Below are 17455 nucleotides of genomic sequence, written 5' to 3' on the forward strand. Positions count from 1 at the left end.
CATCATACACAGATGAGAATTTCCAGCCAGGAAGAGCTGCCAGTGAAAATGCAGGATCTGATACAGACTCAAGGGAAGTGATTCAGCTGATTTGAACTGTTGAATCAAAGATCCCTTTTTTTAAGAGCGAAATGAAGGCAACTCTGTGCCTGGAGTTTCTCCCTTGCACAGTTTTGCTACAAAGAGGGAAAAAAATTACAAAGATTTTGTGGAGCCCTTGAAATCTACCTCCTTTGACACACTCTCTGAAAGGGGAGTGTGTAGGAATACTCTCAGGAGGTAATTAATCTCCTTGTTATGCATCTCTTGTGGATCGTAAAAATGTAAGTCATTTTGGTTTGGGTCAGGGTGCTTCGCCGTTAACAGGTCGATGTGAGTTGAATACAGTTACACAGTGCTTTGATTTGACCTTGATAATGACTGTGCTCTGGTAAATCAGGTATGAGAGCATCATTGCCACATTATGCGAGAACCTCGACTCCCTGGATGAGCCAGATGCCAGAGCCGCCATGATCTGGATAGTGGGTGAATATGCAGAGAGAATTGACAATGCGGATGAGCTGCTGGAGAGCTTTTTGGAGGGTTTCCATGATGAAAGCACCCAGGTAAAACTGTGCTCACTGCCCCATCTCTCAGGTTCTTGTGCAGTGTTTACGAGTGGCAGACCATTGGGTTGGTAGAGCTGGTTGGAAAATGTTTTCCCCCGCACAGAAAACTGATATTTTTGGCTAAAATTCAAAAACCAAAACACTTTGATTTGGGAATGCTGATGCTGTGCCTCACGGGAAGTGTAGTTTGGGTGTCCCATGCTCCCATTCTCATCTCTTGTCTGACTGCATCTACCATCATGTCCCCATGTCCCCTCCTCTGGTGCAAAATGGGAGATATAGTCTGGCCACTGAGTGCAGCCCATAGAGGAGAATGGGGACATTAGGCAACCAAACTACAACTCCCATGAGACACTACAGCAGCATCTTCAAATCAGCCTATTTCACTTTTTTAAAGTTGGTTTTGTGACAAAAATCAAACCTTTCTGTGGAAAGAAGACACTTTTTGAAGGGACACTTTGTCAGCCAAAAACCCAATTTTCCATCATACAATTTTGGTGGAAAATTTTCAACCAGCCCTATATGTTACGTTTAAACAACCTGGGGTACCCTAATTCTGAGGCTTCTTGGCTTTCTGGAGGATGATTTAAAAGGTCTGTTTTGCTTCTTCCTGGAATATTGATCAGTGCATCAGATAGGTGGATTTTGCTCTGGGCAGAGGAGAAGCCTAATGCCCAATAGGTCTTAAAATAACTGCCCTGTTTGCCATATGTGACAAAGTTCCTCCTCTGCCTTAATGGGTCCTGCGCCTATTGATGGATTTGCTCACCTCAGAGATTACGGCAGCCCTCAGTTTGGCCGCTTTTGTCAGTGGCTCAAACCTGCCGTTCACTCAGCAAACCTCATCGCTGGCCAGCACGGGGAAAGGGAGGAGAACAATCCCCGCAGTCTCTGCTGATCCACCTAGTGGGTTGGGGGGCAGGCCAGAGACCTTCCCCTCTGGTGGGACCCACAGTCCAGGTCAACGCCTCTTGTATCCAATAGGGAGTTGGGGGGATGGGGGTAACCCAGGTCCGCCCTCTACTCCAGGTTCCAGCCCAGGGCCCTGTGGACTGCAGCTGTCTAGAGTGCCTCCTGTAACAGCTACCTGACAGCTACAACTCCCTGGACTGCTTCCCCATGGCCTCCTCCCAACACCTTCTTTATCCTCATCACAGGACCTTCCTCCTGATGCCAGATAGCATTTGTATTCCTCAGTCCTCCAACAGTACGCCTACTCGCTCCCAGCTCCTCGCATGCACCTCATTAACTGAAGTGAGGTCCTTTTTAAACCAGGTGCCCTGATTAGCCTGCCTGTCCTAATTGGTTCTAGCAACTTCCTGATTGTTCTGGAACAGCCCGTTATCTTACTGCTTAATCTGGGGCTAATATATCTACCTTCTATCACTCTGCCCTCTGGCCTGACCCTGTCACACATGGTACTAAGAGATTGTGCTGGTGTAAACTATAGGGTAGTCTGCACTGGGATCACTGCTGCCCTGACAGCATGTTTCACGTGGCTGGTGAAATGAATACATGGTTTGTGACATGGACTTACAAAGGACAAGTTGCTAACCCATTGGGTAAGACCCTAACATGCTTCATGGGAAGGCAACACCCATATTTGCATGTTGTTTGTTTTATTATTAGCAGTTGCTTGTTGCTGGCCATGGCATTAAAACACTATAATTAGCATCCACAGTCTTGGTATGCAACAAGGGACTCCAGTAGCTATGCACTAACCCCCATGCTGCAGCTAATGTTGTGTATCCGAGGCAGCACTGATGCCAGTGTAGTTCATTGAATCTCTTTGCTGTGTCCCTGCTTTATCTTAGGTGCAACTCACCCTGCTGACTGCTATAGTGAAGTTGTTCTTAAAGAAGCCCTCAGAAACGCAGGAGCTGGTTCAGCAGGTCCTGAGCCTGGCCACGCAGGTAAGCCAAGCTATTGAGTGAGACGAGGTGCTGGTAAGCCATGCGGTGTGTGCACCGTGGTTGCAGGCAGTTTGATGCTGTGCCAGTTTGGCAGTGCCGGGGCAATCTTATGCACCAGGAGGCACGAGACAAGGATGTCATCGTGCACACCTGATTTCGCCCCGTTCAGGGAAGAGGGCTTTGATCTACAGTAACCCAGTTTGCAAAGCACTCTGCATCAGTTCTCTTATGCTTATTCAGCTGCTACCTAATTCTTTCTCAGCCCTCACTTCTGCCTTAATGTTTTTTCTTCACTAGCAAGTAAGGCACAGGATGGGAGAGTTCTGTAAGAATTCAAAGAATTTCCTCCTCGAGGAAAATGGTTTGTGGCTAAAATCATACACTGAGTGGAAGAGCAGGGAGAGATGGGACAGGGGCAAACCCTTCCTCACTAATGGATGCTACAGCAGAAACTAAGCCAAGTTCTGAACCCACAAGAATGAAGATTTCTTTTTGTCCCAGACTGTTCACAAATGTGCTAATTGTGGTGGCGGTTTGAATGATGGGCTAATATCCCAGATCCCAAAACCTACTCTGCTGAGTCACAAAACACATAAAAGGCACCATAGGGTCATAATAGGCTACTTGTTTTTCACAAACCTGGAGTCAGTCTGGTTTTATTGTATTTTCATATGAATAACAAGGCATTGTTAGGTGTGATGGTGTTCTAAGCTCTGATTCCTAGGTAGAGATCCCTGGTTTTCACTTTAGCGTGAAAGAATGGGCACATTTCTCGGGTTAGAAGATATCGTTGGTCTTTTCATGTCTCTCATGGGCAGGGTAGGAAAGGAAAGTGGAGAGGAAAATCTAGTCTCCCCCCATTCTGGTTCAAACCCCACAGTTCTGTTTGCAGTGGAAAAGCTGCTTTGGAAGAAGCATTCTGACTTGAGTCTGAATGTATTTAAAGGGAGTCTGGAGCAAGTGATCTTCCCCTCAAGCTCCCTCCTTCATCTACCCTCATAAGGGTCTTGTTTGACCTTAAGCAGGTGACTACATATATAGGATAAATCAATATCTCTTGTTGAGATCAAGAGGGTTTTAAAAAAAAAAAAAGTCCATCATCAAGCTGAGCAGCTCACCAGGAGAGATGGGTGCCAAAGTTAGAGATTCATTAGCAATTGACCTCTGAAGACCTGAGATTACTTCTAGATCATTGCAAGTGGAATGTGTTTAGCCAGCTCAATCTCATTACAAATGGACACTTGCCCACTGCATGCTGGAGAAAGTTCTGAGTCGGCGGAGGAGGGGGATTATTGCAAGTCAGACGTCTGGGATCACAGAACTGGAAAAGAGGGAGGCTGATTGCATGGGTGAATAAGGACACGTAGAGAGTTAGTCATATTGCCAAAGCTCTATGGTGAAAACTCACAGGCGCTTATCGACGTTGTGCTGCTAAACTCCAGCCTGGGTGATCAGTGGACACCATTTGTTTGCTTTCTTTTTTTAAGCAGCGCTTTTATTTAAAGAAAAGAATGTCGATTTCATGCTAGGAAAGAATTATCTCCACTAAAACACAGACGTTGGCAGCTGCAGGCCTGGAAAATGGAAGAAAGCCCTAACAATCAGTTCAGTTTGTGTCTTCTCATATATATTTTATTAACTAAATGGAGGAGTAAATGAGACCTTTCTGGCATAAAAACACTCTAGATATAAAAGTAGATGATTTAATACGAGTCAGCCCCATCCTGCAGCGTTGTGTGTCTTGCTCCATCAGTGTCCTTGGGTGAGACATATTTCCAGGAATCCTTGATCAGTGTCTTTCATAATACACAGTATCATGCATATTCTATTAGTATGTGACTGAAGGAGTCCATTTGATCCCCTTCCCCGTCCTTCTGTCTTGACTATGTGTCCTTAGGGATGTTTTGAAGATCACATTTAAAATGAAATTGTGATACTTTACAGGAAGTCAGTTCTAAAGCATGACGTCAACTTCTGTGCTCAGTAACCTTGAGGACTTGATCCCTTTTAAATTCCATTAGATATAAGTTCTAAGGTTTTTCTCTCTGACCACATAGATTAGCTGTGTTTGGGAATGAGTGCAAGGGGTCAAACCCTGCAATTTTTACTACTAAAGATGGGATTGGCACAGAATAGCAGTCTGTCGATAGCATCTATAGCCCGGTCCTGGCTGCTTTTCCAGTGGGTAGTTTCAGTGAAAGAAAGCAGGGTTACTACAGAAGCAGGATATAGTTGCAGTGGTCAAGCCTGTTCAGCCCCTTGAGTAACGCAGTGTTTTGTCTCAGGATTCGGACAACCCAGACCTGCGGGATCGTGGCTATATCTACTGGCGCCTTCTCTCCACGGATCCCGTGACTGCCAAAGAAGTGGTCTTATCGGAAAAACCTCTGATTTCAGAGGAAACTGACCTGATCGAGCCAACTCTGCTGGATGAGCTGATCTGCCACATCGGGTCACTGGCTTCCGTGTACCACAAACCCCCCAACGCTTTTGTCGAGGGCAGCCATGGGATCCACCGCAAGCACTTGCCAATTCACCATGGAAGGTAAGCCGGGAGCAACCACGGAGGGTGTCAAAGGGCTGCTGTTTTCTTTCCTCCTAACAAGCCCACTTAAAAGATGTGAGGGCCTACTACAAAAGCTAGATTTTTTTCCAGTTGCAGAGATGTCCGCAAAGCATTCATCGAGCCATTTCAGAGCCTGTCCCATGATAGGATCTCACCCTGGTTGTAGCCTCTGGGCTTCTAGACCAAAGGAGATAGGAAGCATCCTAGAGATGAGCCTGTTAGGTATTGGACAGGGGGATAGAGAAGTTCACACAGTTCTTTGAGAGCACACGGGGAGGAGGGTCTGATATGGGAGCTGGACAAATAGCAGCTTTCAACAAGTAGTGCAGGTCTGGCAGGAGGAGAAACACACCAGCCAGACCCGGTAGTTGTGCACACAGCCAGTGGGAGGGGTACATTTCTGTGATGGTACGAAAGGTTTTTGGGGAAAGCAGGACTTAGAGGCCTTTGTTATGTGGAAAGTGTCTCCCTTCTTGCACTGCCAATTATGCTATTGGCCTCTCCTGCTGTGGGGAATACAAAGTAGGGAAGAAAAAGCCAAGATCTCTCTCTGAATCTTGGTATCTTTTAAAACACGGAGCATGGAGAAAACCACTGGTCGCAGTCGCTGAAGTTTGGCCTGGGCTAAAATGAGGTCAAATTGATGTCTGAACTGTGGTGGAAAGCCCGTAATACCCTGTGACACTCAAAATGGTTTGAGTTGTTCCCTGGATATCGCACCATTTCTCTACAGTTAAAGAACAAACCAAAAAAAGCCCACCCTGGGATCGCAGCCTGAGAAATTGTCTGATGCTCTGGAATCCAGCAGTGAGTGTTACCAATCCGCAGGGATTCTTGCTGTATTGCTGCTCACTTTGTTACCATGGCTGCCCTCTCAGGTGAGCACTCCGGCTTGCGAACTGTCTTAATTACAGTTCAGATCTGCTTGCAACAGGCGGTATGGGATCTAAGCTCACCTTTCAAGGCATTGTGTACCAGAAAACCTGGGAAGTGACTTCTGGAGCACTGTACTCTTTTGCCATCTTACTGATAAGTCCATATAGGCAATTGTTTCTTTGCTGTTTTCTAACACCATCCTTCCATACATACTGCTACTCTTAACAGCTAAAAGAGTTTCTGTAACTTGACTGACTTGGGGATGTTGAATTGCCTTTTTCCTGGTTATGAAACATCGCCTGGCAGGACTGCCCCAGGGTCTGCGGTAACAAGCCCATGTAGGAGACCTGTGTTTTGATGTATAGTACAGTCCTAGTGTGCAACGATGCTGGGGAAGTTATGGCTGCACTGCTCACGTACTGTTCCCACCCACCAGCTCTGCAGAATCGTAGAGGTGTTGGTCCTATAAGCAGCTCAGATCCGCAGTGTGACCAGCTCTCTTGTGCAGTGCTCTTCACCTCATTGCAGAAGCTGCATTTCTTACTTGTCTAACCAATTCAACTTGTCACCGAGAGCTCTATCATTATCAGCACCCAATGCACACTGCTTATCTGACCTGACACTGACAGCTGCTACTCAGCCAGCCCACCCACTCTGCTCTTTCAAGGTTTGCTATGTTTTATATCTCTGCATTGCTCTGGTATTGTTTGCTACTCAATTATCTGTTGTCTGGGCCGAAAACAGCTCTGGCTTCAGCAGCAGCAGTAGGAAAAAAGAGGGGGAATGAACATTTTAAGAAGTCCCTTAAATGCAGATGCCAGGCTCCGGCATCCTTCATAAATTAAAAGTGAGTGCTGGCGTTCCGTGGCAAACCATGTTTCCTCTGCTTGAGGTCAGCCTAACGGAGAGTCCATTACTCTAACGATCTTCCTTACTCCCAGATGAAGGGCATATTGATCAAGCTCGTGCAAAGGCCTCCTGTGCAGCATTGCTGCTGTGAGCCAAATTACCACCTTCAATCATGCCTTCATAATAAGCAGCCCGTCGGGGGCACTGCTTTGGGGAGAGTGAATTCATGCGCACAGGGTGTCCTTTTACTGAATGCTAGAAAACTGACTCGTGTTTTCCTAGTGCTGAAAACACTGGAAAGTCTGTTTATTTGCATACGGGAAGCTAAGGTTGCCTAGTGGAAGATAGTGGCTTAGCTTTTCACCCAGTAGCTTAGGTAGGATCTTGGTTTCTTCTATGCTATGAATAATGCCTTTTGGAAGCAAAACCCCTCATCAATGCTGTTTGCCACCAGCTTATGTTCATGAGGTGTTTTTCCTCTCAAACAGCATAGTGAAATTGAGGAGGAATGGAATGAGCGGTGCAGAGATCTGTGTTGAGTGTCATATTATGAGGGTTATCATGCCCTGATTGTGTTGATTGGTGGGCAGAAATAGCTGGTTAAGTCCTATGAGACCTGTGGGCATAGTCCTATGAGAAATTAGTAATAGTTGATGTCAGCAGCGTGAAGGGTATTGCATGTATTAGGGAGTATAGAATCATAGATTATTAGGGTTGGAAGGGACATCAGGAGATCATCTAGTCCAACCCGCTGCTCAAAGCAGGACCAATCCCAAAATGGCCCCCCTCAAGGATTGAACTCACAATCCTGGGTTTAGCAGGCCAATGCTCAAACCACTGAGCTATCCCTCCCCCCTTAGTATACTGTCACTTAAACAAAGCACTGTACTGTCATTTATCTGTGTTCCAACTCTCAGCTGATGGGGAGCAGCCAGCCACGTTAGCTGACCAGCTGTGAGCTGCTCCGCTGTTTCTGGGCATGCTCCACCAACCCACATATGTACCAGAGAAGTTACCTGTAGGGCCTCATGGAGGAAAATCTGAGGGCCAGAGGAGCAACTCAGAAGAGGGAGTTGTGCACAATTCAGGAGGAGCTTCACGCACTCTAGTTTCCAGGGATTTGTCCACACTGTTGCACCCACCTCCTCTCTACGCCACTGCTGGTGGGAGACTTGGATGAGAGGTTTCTGTCTGCAAAGGTGGACAGTCACCTGTGCTCCAACAAGCGCTTGCTGCTGTTCTGCTCTGGGGGTGGCAAAAGCAGAGGAGGCTAGAGAAGGGACTGATCAGACTAGGACACAGGATCCTGGAGCTATGCTGGTGTCCTGGGAAAGCCCAAATATGTTAATTCAGGTGGCAGTTTTGGAAAATGTAACCCTCTTGCTGAAGTCCCAGGGCAATACAAGAACAGCATTATAGCATGCCCCCATGTCTTTAATAAACATCTCATTCTTTACTCCTTTGAGTCTTGTAGGAAAATCCCAAGTTATGGACAAAAAGCTTTTAAGGAGAAAGTCCAGTGTGGGGAGGTGTTCTGAGAATGATATTTTATTGTGTTTTAACATCAGCTGAATCAATCGGCATTATCTTTCTTGTAAATTTCTCATTGGGTCCTGGGGCAGCTAGAGGGAAAGACCTTTTAAGGAAACTTACTTGGTAGTCTCCACTAGAATAAGCAGCTTCCTCATTAGTAAAACCTGTGTATTTTTTCCCAAGGTTGTACGTTCCTTCATAGGCCCAGTAGACAGGATCATATTCATCTCCCATAGAATCCCTCTCAGTAGGGCAAATCTTTATTATGTTTTAGTTTGTGTTTTATTCGTGGCTCTTGTTTTGGAGAAGTTTGTGGCTGCTTCTCCTAATAACAGCTGTGCTGAAGCTGAGGTTCCTGTCTGATTTTACCTCTGCAATTTCCCTCTTCTTGAGTTGTGGAACTTGTCTGACCAGTGGAAGGTCCTCAGATCTCAGAGCATGTACCGAAGCTCCAGTTTTGTCACCCTCGATTGGGGTTGTAATAGAATTGGTTTGTCAGTTGTCCATATGGAACACCATTACTGTGAACTGTTCATGGGTCACCTGTTTCTGCCTTGTTTTCTCCCTGGTGCTCCAAAGACAGTAACAAAGGTGACTAACCATTCTCCTTTATTCATTTTGCTTCTCTCCCCCTGTAGCACTGATGCAGGAGACAGCCCGGTGGGAACCACTACCACTACAAACTTGGAGCAGCCTCAGGTTATTCCATCGCAGGGTGACCTTCTGGGTGACCTTCTGAACCTTGACCTTGGCCCTCCAGTGAATGTACCCCAAGTATCTTCCATGCAGATGGGTGCTGTGGATCTCCTGGGAGGCGGGCTGGACAGCTTGGTAAGCACTGTCTCTACTCACTTTCAGCTGGTAGGAAGTAACGAACCACTGGAGAAACCATTCATGGTCTGTGCTGTTGGCATGATTTTGGTTATTCACTCTCCTTGGTGCTTGCTGCCCTGAGCCCAGAGGCAAATCAGAAAGGTCCAGAACACTTGGCCATTTTTACTTCCAGGCTGGTTTTCTGCCAGATTCTTCCCTTGGTAAAAGGGATGTTGTCACCTGCTGTAGAATCCCGCTGTACGTTGGTAGGTGTGTTTCATGTGCTCTCTGACTAGGAAGGGGGACTAAAGAGTTGCTTTTATTTTACAAGGACCTTGCTTATTTTACAAGAGCCAGTGCTTTGTAAAACACCCTGGCTCCTCTTCAAAAGGATCTTTGTGTTGCCCTCCAGTTTCAGTGAATCCTGTTAAAAGGTCCATCTTTATGGCCTGTTGTATGCAGCTATACCAGCCTTAGATCATTCTGTTTGTATATTCTCCAGAGAATGTCTTGGTTTAGTATCGGTGACATCTTAATTGCAGCTAGGCCAGGAGGAGCACTCCACTGCTCTGCCTAGTTCTCCCCTTCACCGGAGCAGCTCACAAGGTGATTATTCAAATACTAAAACGGTCAAGCTCCAGAGCAAGAATAAATACATGATGCCTCCGCTCCAGGGAGGGAAATTGGACAGAAGCTGTAATGAGAATATCATGAAAAGGGGGAGATTGATTATGGAGAGAAGGCTGGATGGGGTGGTCCTCAACCTATGACAGCCATGCAGTAACAAACAGCAACACACTTAGCCTTTAGCACTGTGTAATCAGCCTTCTAACATGAGAAGGGTTAGAAGTGGGAGGCTTGTTATGCACTTGAATGGACCCTGATGCAACAAATCTTTATTTGCCAAATTCTGCATTCGCTCTAGTGATCTTAGTAAAACAGTCATTAAACACACACATCCAGTCCTAGCATTTCATTGGCTAATGAACTGGAAACTGGCAGAGGTCAGATGTGTCAGCCTGAACTCTTTGTCTCCATGCGGGCGGAGCAGAGGTTTGTGTGTCTGCACTTCACAACAGTGGAGAAGGCAGGCTGGAATTCTGAGGAACCCACTGCCACTCATTGCAAGAATGACCAGGAACTAAGGATCTCAGTTTCTTGAATTGCATCCAAACCTTCCACGAAACAGTGCCATCCGTGGCAGCTCCAAAGAGCAACATAAATCCCTCTGTGGGTACCTCTATATTGCAGTATAACCTCGTGGGCAGAGTACTGGACTGGGACTCAGGAGACCTGGGTTCTATTCCTGCCACTGGCCTGCTGGGTGACTTTGGGCAATTCACTTTCCTTCTGTCTCTGCCTTAGTTTCCCTATCTGTAAAATGGGAATAATGATCTACTGATGGAAAGCACTGTATAAGAGCTAGAGTTCTGGTACTGTGTGTGCAGTGCACCCAGCTGCTTTGTTATTGTTTTGGCTCAGATACCATATTGATGGGTGCACTATAATGACCTAATTAGAATAGATTTTGGGAAAAGATTCCTATAAGTGTTGGTGTTGGAGATGCTAACGTAGGGACCCATTTGGAAATACAAACGTTGGAGCAGGAAGCCTAGCGTCTTGTCACTTGTTTAATGTTCTGCTTCTGCTGAAGTAAATCCATGGGGCTATGCAGTGTCCTCTAACAAAATGCTGTATCTCGGCAAAGTGGTCACCCCTGCTTCAGACTTCAAGAGAAATAAAATGATCGCCTGTGTGAGTTACAGGCACAGTGCTAGAGCGACCTTCCGCATGGAGCTTCTCCCAAACACTTACTAGTGATGTGCCACTGCAGCTGATGTCCCTGTTGTGTTTTCTCCCTCTCTGGGATACGTACAAGTGACTCTCCTCCTTGTCTATCCCAGGCTTCCCTCTCTGCTCTCCTTTCTTTAAACTAACCTGTTTCTGTCTGTGTGTTGTTTTGGATGTGAGAGACAGAGCACGTTCTGTGTGCGCGTAGGTACAGGTACGTGCATTTAACCTCTCTCAGGCCACATGTCTTTAGCAAGGCCCTGCAGCCCGAAGTGCAGAGTGGGTAGATAGTGGCCCGACAGAGGTTAAATGCCCCAAGCAGATCTGTGTCTGTAAGTTAACTGCTCTGTCCATATTACAAACCCCTCTTGATCATTGTGGAGAGAAATGGCCCAGCAAATGTCCAAACTCGTATATGGTGAAACCCATATCCGTGGCTGTGACTAATGAGAATGCACTGGTAAGTGAATGACTAGAATGGGACATTTTTTATTTTAGACTGCTGGCCGAATCCCTCAGCTAACTAAGGCTGTTCTTTAGCTAAGGTGCCGGGCATTAATCTGATTAGGTCAAAATGTTGCTCTCAACATTGCCCATTGCAGAAGTAGTGCCTTCACCAAATGCAGGCTCTCTATGGAGAGAGTGTTCCACTTCAGAGAGATATGCTCAGTGCGCAGAAAAACAAGACACAGAAGACCCAGCAAGACTGATGCAGAGAAGAAACAACCCGATGAGCGAGTTTCACTGCAAATTACCATTTATATTTTAATTTTTTTTAACAGATTGATTTCTTTTCCAGGCATTTGAATGGTGACAAGATTGTGCAAAACTTGATACGCAGCAAATTAATACTGTGCACTTCATTGAATTCTTCTCTCAGCTTTGCTAGGCCTTGTCTCTTATGGCATGTGAGACTTCCAGCCGTTTGATAGGTTAATTTCTTTCGCAAGTAACTTGTATTTTATCTAAATAGCGAGTTACAGTGTAACAGATCAATATGTAGATATAGTGTTACCCATACATAGAGGGAGTGTGCTCAGGGCATGTTATAAATGAAAAACGTAAATTAAAAAATACCAAGTCTGTAAGAGGAGCAGCCAGAGTTTATCCCATGAACCCAATGTGAGCTATTTAGTGATTAGAGCCAGTGCTGGGAGGCAGGAAACTTAGGTTCTGCTGCCTGCACTCTGTACAAATCACATGCAGTCTTCCAGTTCCTGGCTGTTTGCTAACGAGGCCCTTGGTAAGATGGAGCTTGGATACTGCGGCTGTAATGACAGTCGTTATTCCTTACAGATTGTTCCTGTGTTATGGTTTTGCTTTGAAAAGCTGCCTAATGTCAGATATTCTTGTTGAATAAACAAGCAACAAGACATGGTAGGTAATGTGATCCTCTTCATTGAACAGAAGCTGTTGTATGACAAGTCACTTTTCACCACCAGGGCAGCAAACCTGTCAGAATGGACAGCTTGTCTATTAGGTCAAGAATTTTCTAATCGCCCTTCTACCACAAAGTTATTGGCACAAGCCTGGCAGCCAGTCATACTGATTGATGCCCAGAATTCTGGAGCTGCATAATAAGCACTGAATATACAGACTTCCTGCAATCCCTTGCTGAAGCGACATGTCTTGGCAGACTTGGGTGAGAGTCCGTTTCAGGTGCATCCGCTCAGCTTTATGATGTGATTAGACTCAATACCACTCAGTCTCACTTGACGGCAGAGATGATCTCTGGATGAATGACTCAGCCTCCTGGCACCCCATGGTTTTCTGCAAGGTGATGTTAACACCGTTGGGCTTAGTTTTGCGTGACCAATGCCTGCGGTGCCTCCAGTTTGCCTTGGAAGCAGCATTATGTTCTGCTGTGTGATTGTTGAGCACGATCCTCTGCGCTGGCAGATCACAAATGCTGGTTAGCAGCAGCCACTGAATGTTTCCAGTCCTTCAGCATCAACAGTCATCTGCCCATCCATGTCCCATCTGTGCTTGGCAGCTGGGAAATTCAGGGCGCCTGGCATTCTGTGCATACCCAGCTGGCTAGTTTCAGATGACTCTGTTCCTTCAAAAAAAAAAAAAGATCCCCTTGTCAGTAATTTAGTTTTAAAGAGTTAAACCATTTTATTATTTTACACACATCTGCTCTAATTGGTTTAATGCTTCTAGCTTTGTCTGTATTTTGGCTCTATTAGAGCAGGGACCTCATCTAATGGTTAAAACCCTGGAATAGGAGTCAGTCCTTGGGTGCTTGGTTCTGTTTCTGGCTCTGCAACTGACTTGCTTGGTGACCGTGAGAAAGTAATTTAAACTTACCCGTGCCTCAGTTCTACAAAAGGGGGGTGATAATTGCCAATTTCCCAGGGCTCTTGTAAGGCGGAGTTCATAGAATCGTAGGACTGAAAGGGACCTCGAGAGGTCATCTAATCCAGTCCCCTGCACTCATGGCAGGACTAAGTATTATCTACCATCCCTAAGAGGTATTTGTCTAACCTGCTCTTAAAAACCTCCAACGATGGAGATTCCACAACCTCCCGGGGCAATTTATTCCAGTGCTTAACCACCCTGACAGGAAGTTTTTCCTAATGTCCACCCTAAACCTCCCATTGCTTCTTGTCCTCTCCTCAGAGGTTAAAAAAATGGCCCAAATTTGGTGATGAACTGTGCACACTACAAAAGGCACATACTTGATGGGGTTTTAGAAGAATTAAGAGCATGTTCTTGGATCAGTGCTGGGGTGGAAAGGAGCTCTGGTGCCTGGCTGAGTTCCTGTATGATTGTTTAATGCTGCTGGGGTTATGTTAAATTGAGCGTTGTGGTACCTTGAGCTTTTTATGGGCACCTCCGTTTACTATTTAAATCAAAATAAATAGCTAATAAATAGTTTTGAGATCCTCTGATGGAGACGCTCCTAAGGGACCAAGTAGTATGGCAATAAGTGCTACTGAAATCAATGGTCCTTCCTTTGTGGTGTTCGTGTGACAGCTCCATTAGCAATGTACTGTCCTGGTTGTGCACTGACATAACTGTTCACACAAGAGGAGAGCTCTGTCTTTCTGCCGGCCCCCAGATCTTGTTATTCAGAAAAGTGCACACAGTAGAGAGTCCATTAGCTTGCGTATTGAAAATGCCCACATGTGAACCAAAGAAAAGAGTTGCAAATTGAAGTGTGTCTAACAGTTTCGAGGAGGTCTATGGATGCAGCACACACACAAATCCCTTTGCAACTAGGACCGTGCCTGAAATAAAATTAGCCCAAATCAATCGTCATACTGGCAACAGTTTGCATCTCAGCTGTTTAGACAACCAAATCCAATTGATGCTATTCGGAAAATGCTTTGTTTTCCTTGCTGTTAGATAGATTCAAATTGTGCAAGTTCTTAGTAACGTAACATTTTCATCTAACTCCCTGAACCATGGCAGCGTAGTTAGATGAATAAAATCACGTGTCTCCTGTTAGCCTGCAAATTAAATAAGGATCCACGTACTCCATAGCCGCATTGACAGATCTAGCAATCCTATGGCCAAGGACGATTCAGTTTTTGGGCCCCGGTGGTTGCAGCTCCTGACAGTAACTCTGTCCCTTCTCACTCTGCACCTGGACTGGATTCTCGGTATACCTCAAGTCACATTGCAAATGTGACTGTGGAAGCCTGTAATCCATGTATATTGCACAGACATCTTCGCGTTCTGTCCTTACAGAGCACTGTTAAAACACAAATAAGGGCTGGAGTGTCACGTGGCAGTGCCGGCGTTGCCGTGCAAGTCAGTGTAACTGCTTGCAGTGGAATAAAATTGCAGGGCCAGTTGCTCTTTAACTGCAGAGCATCAGCAGCATCATCCGAGCCAGTTAACACAAAGCAGAGACGTTGCAGTTGTTCGAGGTTCAGGGCTATTATTGCTGCTGTCTGCAGGTCTGGCATTTTCCTCTAGTTTGCACTGGCTTCTAGGATATTACAGTGGTGGGACCATCTGTATGACTAGGCAGATATAATTGTAGGCAATCCTTGCTATATCCAGTAATCTCTGGCTTCCTGCTTGCCGCTCTCTTTCTCCGAAATGGCTGCTCTGGGGGAAGTACTTCAGTCATGGAAAAAGAGCTCCTGTTTCTGGCAATGTGACCTTCAGGTCAATGCCAGGCTGCCAATCCTGAAAGTTGTCCAAGCTATTTGCAGTTGCTTGTGATCAAGTCTCCGGTCCCCAGAGATGGTCACCCATGATCCTAAGGGCGGTGGTTGTTTACCATCCTACCGAAATAGTAAGAATTTGTCAGACTGGGCAGGGCAGGGTGTTCTGTAATCCAGTTCTTTTCTAATCTGAGCATTCTGCTGGTGGGTCTGTCTTTAACTGTCTGCACCTGTGTAGCATGGGGTGCATTGTGATTCCTGCTAAGGATGGCTGACCAGTTAGACACCTGCTCTTAAAATGATTGGAAATGGTTAACAGATGCTGCCAGCTCTCCAGGGAATTTGTTTTCCTTGCTGTTAGATAGATTCAAATTGTGCAAGTTCTTAGTAACGTAACATTTTCATCTAATGTTGCTTTACGCTTGACTAATATCTGCTTCTTTCCTTCTGCATTCTGCTTGTCACTGCAGATGGGAGAGGACACTCAATGGGTAATTGGTTCCTGTTCTAGCTGTCTGCCTCCTTTCTCTTCGTTACTCATACACATCACTGTTATCACCTTCTCCATCTTTTGAGTTCATATTAAAATACCCTCCTCCCACCCAGCGGAGGGAGCAGACAGGCTGGAATGGTGGTCTCTAAACTGGAGACGTTTGTAGATACCTTGCAAAGATGGGGGAAGAGGAAGCAGTATCAAGCCAACAGGTGGTCTAGCTGAGACTGATCTTCGTGTGCATAGGGTGTCCTGGGCTCAGTTGGGAACCTGTTGCATTTATGCTGCATCAATCATAATTTAAAGCAGGGATGTCACAGTTTCCCTTTCCAGCACACTGTATAGGCAGCGGTGCCTCTGCCGAAGAGAACTTGGGCTATGTCTGCACAGCAAGGTAGGGCGTGTGATCCCTCTGCTTGTGTACACATCGCAGCGTAACCGTGATAGTAGCAACAGAGGCATCTCTCAGCCATGCCATGCATGCTGGTGTCAGGCGCAAGTATGTGTACGTGAGCCGGGGAATTACAGCTCTGGGTCAGAGTAGGGCATCACCTTTGTTCCAGGGCCTCCGGGTCTCTGGGCTGGCACAGCAGTTGGCATATTATGCATCAGCTGAGTTTTGTCCCATGCATATGAACCAATGGAGACAGAGGCCTTTGCATTGCTGTGCAGAGAACCTTTAAAGTGGGTTGAGAGAGACTCAGAGGCTAGGTCAAAGCTACTTCTGTTTGAAAGGATATGGCCAGGAGGCAGCAACTCAAGGGGGATGAAAGCAAATGTTTAAGGAGCGGTAAGGGAAATTCTCTAGGCCAGAAGCCTGTCCTAACATTTTCTTGGCCCTCAGCAATGAGAAATAGGTGTTCCTGCTCCCCTCTCTCTCAGGCCTCCGTAGTCCATGCAGGACATATCTCTTCACCACCACTGGAAGGAAGACTGCCTTTAATCCAGCTCCTTCCCTTCAACCAGTCTGGCATGGATGACCCCTACCAAGAATTATGTTCCCACGACATAGTTCTCGGGGTCAGGGACTGCACCTGGATGTGTTGGAAAGGCATCTGTGCCTGCTCTAATAAAAAACCGTAAATCTGGAGTTCCTTCAAAGAGGAGACTGCAGTTGGGGGCTCCTGATATTTAAGCTCTGTGCTTTGTACGATCTCTCTCTGAGATTTCCCACTGCACTCGCAGACCGTCGGCTCATAGTGCAATTGCCAGCGTTACAAAGAATTGATTGCTGTCTTTCAAGCTTGAATTTCGAGCCTGTGGCTTTCCAAGATGAGCTGACTAAGAAATTGATAAAAAGCTGATAAACATCTTTAAATTATGCAGAATTATTTCCAGTCATTTTCATAGTACTTTATATAAGATCTTTGCTGCATGGTGAGAGTGTTTTTTGTTTTTGTTTTTGTTTTCTTTCATCAGACAAGGGCTCCAGCAACCTCACTCTCCTGCAATAACGTTTAGAAATGAGTCTGTTATGACCAGGTCTTGAAGCTTTTCCTTCCATTTGTTCTGTTTGTTTTTTTCCCCTGGACTTTGCTGCTTTTTGATATAGAGTGCAGAGCTGGCTGACACCTACAAGCAAGAATATAAAGTGAGAGAAGGTGTAATAATTACATGTCATTAAGTGGCAAGCCAGTCGTAATGCAGAAGTGATCAGGTCTTTTCTTCTATGATATGGCTCCGACCGAGAGAGCTGTTTGAATAGCAGTCCCCTGCTGTGTCAGACGGGCATATTCGAATGGTAAAGAACTCGGCAGCCAGAAGATTAATAAACCCCATTTGCAAGCTCAGTATTAATCGGCGCACACGGTTACACCACAGTGCTGGCGTTCTGGGTCTTTCACTGCTCCTCTCATTTCACACTAGAATCATTCACCTCGTCTGTTGTCTCT

The 17455-nt window shown here is 45.9% G+C and overlaps 1 protein-coding gene across 3 annotated transcripts in view; it reads left to right on the forward strand.

Moving 5' to 3' along the window:
- Positions 1 to 17455, forward strand: part of AP2B1 (adaptor related protein complex 2 subunit beta 1) — a 98036-nt gene that overhangs the window by 38865 nt on the left and 41716 nt on the right. For 2 of the 3 annotated variants that reach the window (XM_050928920.1, XM_050928921.1), the window contains exons 11-14: positions 440 to 605; positions 2423 to 2521; positions 4807 to 5066; positions 8984 to 9176. In XM_050928920.1, coding sequence (XP_050784877.1) covers positions 440 to 605; positions 2423 to 2521; positions 4807 to 5066; positions 8984 to 9176 — 718 coding nt within the window. Of the gene's footprint in view, positions 1 to 439; positions 606 to 2422; positions 2522 to 4806; positions 5067 to 8983; positions 9177 to 15540; positions 15562 to 17455 lie in introns of all 3 variants that reach the window. The other variant, XM_050928918.1, reaches the window with a different exon arrangement.

Source organism: Gopherus flavomarginatus, chromosome 19 (genome assembly GCF_025201925.1).
Source record: "Gopherus flavomarginatus isolate rGopFla2 chromosome 19, rGopFla2.mat.asm, whole genome shotgun sequence".
NCBI classification, from domain to species: Eukaryota; Metazoa; Chordata; order Testudines; family Testudinidae; genus Gopherus; species Gopherus flavomarginatus.